The sequence below is a fragment of the Podarcis raffonei genome, chromosome 2 (genome assembly GCF_027172205.1).
Source record: "Podarcis raffonei isolate rPodRaf1 chromosome 2, rPodRaf1.pri, whole genome shotgun sequence".
Classification (NCBI taxonomy): domain Eukaryota; kingdom Metazoa; phylum Chordata; class Lepidosauria; order Squamata; family Lacertidae; genus Podarcis; species Podarcis raffonei.
The window spans coordinates 66058085-66067814 of NC_070603.1; the positions used below are offsets into that span (position 1 = coordinate 66058085).

At 43.7% G+C, this 9730-nt stretch overlaps 1 protein-coding gene across 5 annotated transcripts in view; it reads left to right on the top strand.

Annotated features, from left to right (window-relative positions):
• Window positions 1-4272, top strand: part of LARP1 (La ribonucleoprotein 1, translational regulator) — a 66381-nt gene extending 62109 nt beyond the window's left edge. For all 5 annotated transcript variants that reach the window (XM_053377092.1, XM_053377090.1, XM_053377089.1 and 2 more), the window contains exons 17-20: window positions 1139-1283; window positions 1527-1636; window positions 2187-2314; window positions 3978-4272. In XM_053377092.1, the coding sequence (XP_053233067.1) occupies window positions 1139-1283; window positions 1527-1636; window positions 2187-2314; window positions 3978-4223 (629 nt within the window). In that variant the 3' untranslated portion in view covers window positions 4224-4272. The remainder of the gene's footprint in view (window positions 1-1138; window positions 1284-1526; window positions 1637-2186; window positions 2315-3977) is intronic.
• Window positions 4273-9730: the final 5458 nt, after the last annotated feature.

Genomic DNA, 9730 nt, shown 5'->3' on the forward strand with positions numbered 1-9730 from the left:
CCGACCCCTCTCGCTCTCCAGGCTTCAGGTTCCTTTCGACCTGCTCTTTGGGGCTGGCGGGGGGAAGCCCACCACCAGCCCCAAAGAGCAGGTCAGGGAGCAGCGGAAAGGCGCAGCGGAGAGGCTGCTGCCATAGTCACGCGTCACTTCTCCAGCTGGGAGAGGGTCGCTGGCTATGGCTTCTTTAGCCCCGCACGCGCTCTCCCAGCCGGAGAGGTGACGCACGGCTATAGAGGCTCCTGCCATAGCCGCGCGTCACCTCTCCAGCCGGGAGAGGGTCGCGGGGGGCTGCTTTAGCTCCGCGCGCGCTCTCCCGGCTGGAGAGGTGCCCGCGGCTATGGAGGCTCCTGCCATAGCCGCGCGTCACCTCTCCAGCCGGGAGAGGGCCGCGGGGCTATGGTGTCTTCGCTCCATAGGACGCACACACATTTCCCCTTCATTTTTGAAGGGGAAAAAGTGCGTCCTATAGAGCGAAAAATACGGTAGTATACTTCCTGAATGGGAATGATAAACTCACCAGAGCAGGAATAGCGGGTGCTCCTCTAGCAGAATGTGAGCAGATAATCAGATGGCATCCAAAACTTGCATTCTTGGGTCTGTTTTGCAGCACACTGTCTGGTGCTGAATTTAGCTGCTTTTCAGCATTTCTGAAGAAGTTTAGTGATCTGTGAGCAGCACATCTGCATGATCTACAGCAGACATGGACTCTAGTAATCTGGAGGAAGGACATGTGTGTTCTACACAGTTCTGTGACAAGAATGTGACTGAGTTGGTTATATTATATGATGTTTGAAGCCTTGCAAATCTAGTTTCTCCTTAATTTTAAAGCCATTCTATTTCCAGTAGTCATAGGATAGTTTCAAAGGTAGCTAGTCTTTGCTCCTTGCAGAATGATGACGTAGACTCAAGGAATGTCTACATATACTTGACTCCAATATGGAAAAGGATCGGGCATTCCCTGTGCTAAGGAATAAATAGAATACCAGTGGTTTTTTTGTTTGAAAGGGGAGATACTACGATGGAATCGTGGAGAACCAGGGGATTTTATGATCCCCACTTTCAGGACAGGATGCAGTGTTTTAATTTGGGTGTACCATAAGCTGCTTCTTATGAGGTTTGCCACTTTCCCCTTGAACAGAGCGGAAGCGACTGGGCATTGGTCAGTCCCAGGAGATGAATACGCTCTTCAGATTCTGGTCGTTTTTCCTTCGTGATCATTTCAACAAGAAAATGTACGAAGAGTTCAAGCAGTTGGCCTTGGAAGATGCAAAGGAAGGGTACAGGTAGGTCCTTGTGTCTTCAGAGCACCACCAGAAGGTGGCTTGCATATTAAAGGATGGAAAGGAGAAGTGTGGGCTAGCTTAAATTGGTGAATATGGGGGAGCCCTTGTCTTCTGCAGGAAACATGAGGTGTGTAATTTATCGGGACTTAATCAGGAAGAGAAATGCAGCGTGGAAGGCTCTTGGGGAGGAAAAGGGTATGGTTGGAGGCAAATGTTGATGAGGTGGATGTCATGGTCTTGCAGGTATGGACTGGAGTGCCTTTTCAGATATTATAGCTATGGACTGGAGAAGAAATTCCGACTTGACATATTTAAGGATTTCCAAGAAGAAACTATAAAAGATTATGAAGCTGGTAAGTGGGGGGTCTGACTGGCTGGTATTCCAGGGGCTTCCTTCTGTGCCATTGCGGTGGCAGTGATCTGTGAGGAATGATGCCTTCAATCGTTCAGCCTGTCTTTCGACTAAAAACATTCTTCTGTGATTCCAGACCCCTAATATAATGGGGGTTCTGAGGACATTGCGTGGTATCCAAATCTTTATTAAAGGATCTTGAACATGTTACAGCAGCCTGTCTTGTGGGGACATGATCACCCTTCTTGCTTTTAGAGAAGTCTCCCTTCCAGCAAAGGACTGGCACATTTCTTGACCCTCTTCTTTCCCTTCAGCACCACTGCTTCTAGCACTCTTTAGATACTGTTAACGTTCAGCAATTTGTAGTTGCAGAAGAGTTCTATTCTGACATTTGGCTAGATTGCCATTGTTTATTCATTCCAGCTTTTTCCCGAAACTTGATAGTTACAGCTTTCCTCCTTTTCCCTTCCACTGTTGCTAAATGAGAGATTTTGGAAACTTCTTTGATGACAGGGTCTGACTTGTGTCTGTTTTGCTCCTTGTCTTAATAGGGCAGCTTTACGGGCTTGAAAAGTTTTGGGCCTTCTTAAAATATTCCAAAGCCAAAAACTTGGACATTGATTGCAAATTGCAAGAATACCTCAGCAAATTCCGACGCCTTGAAGACTTCCGAGTGGATGTAAGTAGAAGTAACTGTTTCTTGTAGTTTTCTACTAGACACTTGTAATGGATGCATCTTGTAGACCTGCAGGGGTCCATGGTGAATGTATCTTTTAAACAAAAGTTTACCTTAAATTGAGGTGTACCAAAAAATATAATCTCAACTTTTATAATCACATATTATAAACAATCTCAGTAAAGCCACCTATTTAAATCTGCTTAAAAGTTAGTTTGTCAGTTAATAAACATTTTCTGAACCCTCAATTTTTATATTTATAACTATTTATGTATCAAATAGTTATTGTGCCTATCCTTTAGCACAGAATGCATATTTAAATGCACACATTTTACAACTCATTATAAGTGTGAAATTTGAAGGATATTTGTGTTTTAATCAGTATATTGATCTATGAGGTGTGAATGAGATCGGTTCTCTTTAAAATGGAACAAAATTCTCATCCAACCTTAATGCGCGGACACTACTAAAATATTGTGTTTGAGGTAACAGACTTCCATATAACTTGATATCTCTGATGGCTCATTCCTATATGAAAGTTGGCATTCATTGTTGTGATCTTCAGGTGATTGTGCATCATTGAACAGCACCCTAAGTCTCTCCCTGTGGTATTGCACTGAAGGGGGAGAAATTACTGCTTGAACCATCTCTTTGCTGTCTTACTGATTAAGAAATCATCTCTGGAGCCATGTGCTCTCCCACCCCCCTCCATTTGCCCAGTTTTAGTATTGTGACCATCTTACGATTTGGTCATAGTCCACGTCCACACCAGAAATAAAAATGGGTTAATGATTCTGGCTTGAAGGCAAACTGTGGTTTATGATAACTGTAGTTTGTCCAATTCAGACACCACAGCAAAATCTCTTTGCTGCAAACTGGTAAGTGAGGTAGAAAATCATAGTGCAAAGAATGCATAAGCTCAAAGCGCAGTTCCCAAGGGCAAACCTGAACCCGACTTAATTCTGTAGCCTGTGGCTAGAAGTAGTTGGTCAGATTAATTGGAAGTACAGTAGCAGCAGCATCCACTGGCATGGGGACTGATTACAGCTCTGTTGAGAGGCACAGTCCAATTCATTTCAGTCACCTCTCACATTCATCCCCTCTCTCTCTCTCTCTCTCTCTCTCTCTCTCTCTCTCTCTCTCTTTCTCTCTCTCTCTCTCTCTCTCTCTCTCTCACACACACACACACACACACACACACACACACACACAGTCCACTCCTTAAATTTCACCTCTAATATCTTCATATTGTCCATTGCCTTATATAAACGTTGCTTTAGAATCTCAAAAAAGCCTTCCTAAAAGAACACACAGGGCAGTTTGGTTACTCAGAGAGGTGTTCTTCAAAGCCTTGTATTCAGCTGACACAACTGGAGCTAATTGTATCTGGTATTCTCACTTGCTTACCTTCTCTCCCTTTTCTATCTCTGTATGGGAGAATCTTTCATCTCCTGTACTTATCCCCAACCCAAATTGTATGGTACTTTTGCATCATTACTTTAGCTGCTATCCACATTGTGTGTTACCTTTAGTTCAATTCCTGCTTGTTAGCTATCTTCTATTTTGTTTTTGGTGAACAACCAGGATTTGGGGAACCTTTACTTTAAATGAAGCATGCTTGAGAGGGATGCCCAAGTGTTACATAATTATTTATTTTCTGTTTCAGCCCCCTATAGGGGAAGAAGGTGGCCACAAGAGATACCCAGCAGCATTGGGAGTCGATGGAAGGAAGCGATACCCATCTCAGTCTTCCAGCAAACCTGTCACCCAGACCCCATCCCATCAAGTCTCTGTCTCATCCAACCAAGTCCCCACCTCATCTAGCCAGCCTGTGCAGGAGGATGCCAAAAACCTGAGCCAGCCACATGCAGTTTCTACAGCGACTGTAGAAACGCAAACAATAGGGAAATAAGACACACCAGAACTTCCAATGGAAAGGGGGCAGGGACACTTGAGGGAGTTGGAAAACCAGGCTGCTTACCAGAGGTGGGGACTACAACGCACACAATTTCTCTTGTTGGCTGGGAAAACAAGACGAAGCAAGCTGAAAGCATCCTTTTCTTCTCTGTGATTAAGTTACTGATTGGAGCCACATCCACACATTTTCACGTCTTAGCGCCTTTCTGGGGTAGGGTTGGGAAGGGGGAGATTTTTATAAATATAAATATATATATATCTATATCAAGTTTTAAATTATTGATAGAAGTTTGTTTGGATAAACCAAAACAATTCTGCATCATGCGGCGACATGATCCAGCTCCTCTTCATCCCACCGATCAACTATGCAGCCCACTTGAAAGAAGCTGGAGGCGGTGGGCCGGACAGTGTGGTTCCATTTGGAATTTGCCTTCGGCTTTCTAAGTCCACCAGGCGCCTGTCATTCAGGATATGACAATGCACAAGGAGTCCCTTTACCACCATCACAAGTATCACTTCTGTTACGGCTTCCCTTCCATGCTGCTCACCTTTTCCATCACAGACTTGACTACTGGAAGTCAACCAAAAGACCCTAACTGAACATGGGCCCACCTCGCATTGGGCTCGCCCAGTTCCTTTGTGTGATGGGTAGAACATAAACTCGCACAGTGTCTCCCCTCACATAGGAATGCTACTCTCATGATGAGACTTCGCTAAAACAGCTTTCTCTTACAAAACAAAACAAAACAAAAACAAAAAACCCCACAAAAAACTTGTTTTAAAAAAAAGTCTGTCTTTGCTTCCTTCCTTGAAAATAATAAGTTGCCTTATTGTGGAGTTGGGAAATTGGAGGCATCCCTGACTTCTCTGAGCAAATTTGGAACATGGCATCTGCTTGGGACTCATCCGGGCTGTGATAATACCTACTGTTTCCCTGTCCAGTAGTGACTCTTGTCTGCAATGGCTGGTGATCTCCCCTCTGACCCAGCTGTGATTTGCATCGACTGGAACAGTACTGTTGATTTCTAGGTGAATGTTGTCTCAAGCCACCTAGACAGTTTATCTCTGGAGAAGGGGGTACTGGAGCACTAAAATCTAAGACTTCTGCTATTGTGTAGTTGGTGCTGATGTAAATGTGTCAACTTTTCTAGTGCCCTTCCTGCTACAGCAACTACACATGCTATTGCCTCACTCAGACCTCCAGGTGCACTGCCATTTTCCTCCCTCTCCCACCAGGGCAGGCCAGGCCAGGAACTAGCCTGTTGATCTCATGAACTCTTCCTATCCCATGGCAGGCAGGCAGATGTGCCAGGAATAGGTAATTGCACAGAGAAGATCCACTGGCACACATCCTTGCTCTTTAATATATATGGTTGAAGAATGTGTGTACAGAGAAATGAGCTTTAAAGCAAACAAGGTGGGATTTTTGTGTGTGGTGGTTTCCAAAAAAGAGGTGGCTTGCTAAGTGTTAACTTCCCTATGCAGGCCCTCCCTTTCTGTAGACTCTTGAATTACTGGCATGCTAGCCTGCCTGCCTGCCTTCCCTGGGTTGACCATGTAGCCACGGAGGACCCAGCTGTGTTTAGACTCTTCTCTAGCTACCAACACCTTGACTGTCTTGCATCATGAAATCACTTCATGTATTGGAACCATGTCCACTCATCCTGTGTCATAGAACTTTATACAAAGCACCATGATTGACTTAACTGCTCTTGGGTTAACTGCTTGGAACTAAGTCTGAGACTATTGGCAGTGTGTGACTGCATGGCTCTTGACATCTTAAAAGCAGCTGGTACTGGAGCTATAGAAGTGAACTTCAGAGAAGATGGAAGCATATGTGTACAGACAACTTGTTTCTGACAACATGCTTTATTGTTTCCTACATTTTGTTATATTGCCTAATGTACTGTCCCTGTTCTGCAAGCCAGAGATTTTAGTAGGAGATGGAAGAGCTGTGATTGCTTGGTCATTATGCCACCCAAGCTTGCCCTGTGACTCTAAAGAGGGTTGAATGGTGGTGGAGATGAATGGTGGTGGCAATATTTCTATGTGGTCCTACACACAATGGCCTGGCTCCAAACAGTCTCCACCCTTCTTTCCCAGTAATGCATGATGCTGGAGGCACTTCCATGATGCTGGAGGCTGATACCTTCCTATCTGCAGCCACTCACATGCTCTGCTCTGGAGGATCCCACAGCCTTTTCTGGGTGTGGAGACTTATTGCCATAAAGGGTGCGAAGGAGCACCCTTACGCTACTTTGGATCCTAGACCATTGTTAGGGGTGGGGAGAGGAAGAGAGGTGTGTCATCAACACACATTTTAGAGGTTACATTCTAGGCCTGTTTCTCAGATTTTTAACATGCTGCAAAGACTGTGGCAATGAGGCCTGTGTCAGGTAAGGATGTTTTTATTCCCAGCCAGTTGGAGCAACACTTTTTTACTTTAGGAATGCAGGGGATATGATGCTAGGGCGGTTGGTTGATTTCTGTCACTCCTCTTCTAGGATGTTGGTACTGCAGATGTAGATAATTGAGGACATGGGCCTTACTGCCTTAGGAGAGCCTGATGTGTCTAGCTAATGTTATTTCATTTTAGCTGTGTCAAGCATGCTATTAATGGGAGTTTGTTATGGAGCAGTCTTGGGTGACCATGCAGTTAACTTGTGCCCTGTGGTTCTAGTTTTTTGCTGCATAAGTTGTGATCCTGTATTATATCAAACCCTCAGCCTCTCATTGTGGTACCATTAAAAGACATGAGCATTTCACCAGGTGTGGCAGAATACCCACTGTGAGCTTCGCCGAGTGCATTGCAGTGGCAGAACCATGTTAACATGGAATTGGCAATCAGAACTACTGCTGTCTTCTAATTTCGCTAGTACAACATGGTGCAATGAAGCTGCTTTTCTTGTTTGGCAGGATTTCAATTGGTAATGGGCTGAAATCCTAACTTTTGTAACTTGATCACAATTCAGTTTTGAATAAGGCAAAGCATGTATTGGGGAACTGCTGCTTGTGAGACAGGAGTATTTGTTCAGGCTTGATGACATAGTGAGATTAACCAGAGCATTTTTGTGTAAAGGTTTCATCTTTGAAAGGAAATGGTCTTTGAACTTTCATCCAAGTGGCGATGAGTGCTGAAGTCTTGCTCTAAAAATGGTTTGTCTGTTTCATTTCAGTGATAAGCTGCTTGTCTTTGCTGATGAAGAACTGAAGGCAAACAACTGTTGGTGGTGTAGAAAAGCATTCTGGTGTGGTATAGGAGATCAGTTAAGGATGCAGGGTTAGTTTGTGGAAAGAGGAGATAAGAATCACATATTGATTCCTCTGTGGATGTCCCAGGATATACCATGAAATTGGACCACAAAGTTCTTACCTACCATTCAAGCGACAAGCTGAAGGTACTTGCTTACTTGAAGGGAGCGTAGCCTTTTGGAACCTTGATGGGTCAGTCTCCTGCATCATCTTGACATGACAATGGCCGCATGTGTTTGTAGACACGTTACTGTTAGTATGCACATCCAGTGCCTTGGCTGTTCAGTGCCAGAAAGTCATAGCATTATTCCTATAAGGATGGTATCCAGCTTTCTGTGTGGGTATTGGTACAGTCAGTTTTCACCACCCTGGTTCAAAGTTTCCCTACACTTTGGGAAGAGAGTATAGTAACGATTTTGTTTCAATGTTATGTCTTGGTTTTTAAAGCAGACCAAGTCAATGGACAGTGGTATCCTGTCCCTCAAACATATGCAGTGGTAGTTCTAGTCGTGTTGTTTTTAGGAAGCCACCAGCTATTGCCCAATGTATGAGACTTAGGTTAAAACAGAGAGTGTTTCCCAGTGGGAACTCAAGCAGTCTTATAGGTAAGCAGTATCTTTAAAGAAGTGTCATCCTGGGGAGCTGACCTCTGGGCAGGGTAATAGGGTGGGGGTCTGAAATCTGGTTGAGGACATACAGGGAAAGTAAGTGACCTTTATTAGGTGTTGGTGCTCAGTCTGTCCTTAGCCCCTTTCTGCTCCTTCCCCCACTTTTGCAGCTGTTGGGTTGCTCCAGTTCTGTACTTGTCCATCTTGCTTCTAGTTGGTTAGTTGAATGTACCGTTACACATGACACAGTAACCTCAGTACTCTGCCATAACATTTGTGTTGTTGTTTTTAATAGAGTAATGGGATGGGAGCCATCTTTCATGCCTTGCTCATTTTTCTTTTAAGCAAAAACAATCAAATCTGTTAACGCAGCAAACTCTGCCGTGCTCTATTATCTCTCCATATGGATCCTCTTCTGAAACTTGGATTTGTCAATAACTTTTTAAAAATCAGCTAGGTTTTTAGAAGGGATGGGTAGCTACATTGTTAAATGCCTCAGTTATTTTTTTTAATCAAATTTCATATATGAGTGGTTTTATGGGGGGGTGGCGGGAAATTTCATCTCAGCAACATGGGTTTGGACAAAGTGGTTTTTTAAATTAAAAAATTCTAAGGATAACATTTCTGTTAGTTTACATTTTAACTTTCTGAAGACACTTGAACATAGGACCGATGTATCTGTGATGAGGACACCCTATGGTTGGAAGCATCGAAAGGGCATGGGTTTAACCATCCTTTTTTGGTTTTACAGACTTTGTTCTTCCAAGTCTGGCCTTCTGTTGCCCTTCTTTTTTGTTTATTTCCTCAATGGTATTGTTCCTGTATCTATTTGTCCTCCTTCCCAGAATATAGATCTTGGTACAACAGGGTGGTCTGGGTCACTGATATCCTTTGGAAAATGGATTTCAATGTCCTTGGCAGAAGCTTTTGCCCACCAGAGCCTTCCTGCTGTAGCATTGCCATGTGCTATAAAACAGGAATGGCTGAATTCTCCTATCATCGTTGGCTTTGTCCCTGCAGTGGTGCACTACCGTGGTGGTTGGGATTTCCAGCCTATGAAACTGTGACTCAGAAGTCAACACTGAGCTTTAAATGGTGGTGGTTGGAGCTTCCTTAGTGTGAAGTTGTGTTAAGCTGCTAAAAAAAAAAAAACCCTTCAGATGAGGAACCTGCAAAAAGATGCAATGATTGTTTTGTATAGATGTCTGATAACGCCATCACAGTAGGAAAAGAACCATCAGTTTGTTTGGTTTGCTTGCTCTGCCTGAGCAGGCTTGTATGTATTCATGCTCCAACCTTGCCCCTTCTGCTAAAACAAAACCCCAGAAGTGTTTGTAATCACTTTCAGCTGTATTTATTATTGAGAGAACTTTTAAACCAACTGTTACCATATATCACCTGGGAGGAAAAGATCTTGTTAATATGGCCCACCATACACAATCCCATCTGTTAATAGTATGTAAATCTTAACCCATGTGCTAGGATCATCATCACATTGGGGGAGGGGGAGGGGGGACAGGGGAAGGAAGAGGAAACAAATTGTAAAATACTTGAATGAGAGCCTGTATTATAAACAGTAATATTATTCAGAGTATCTGCTTTCTAGGCTGATGTGACTCATTATTCTAGTAGTGCTTTAGTC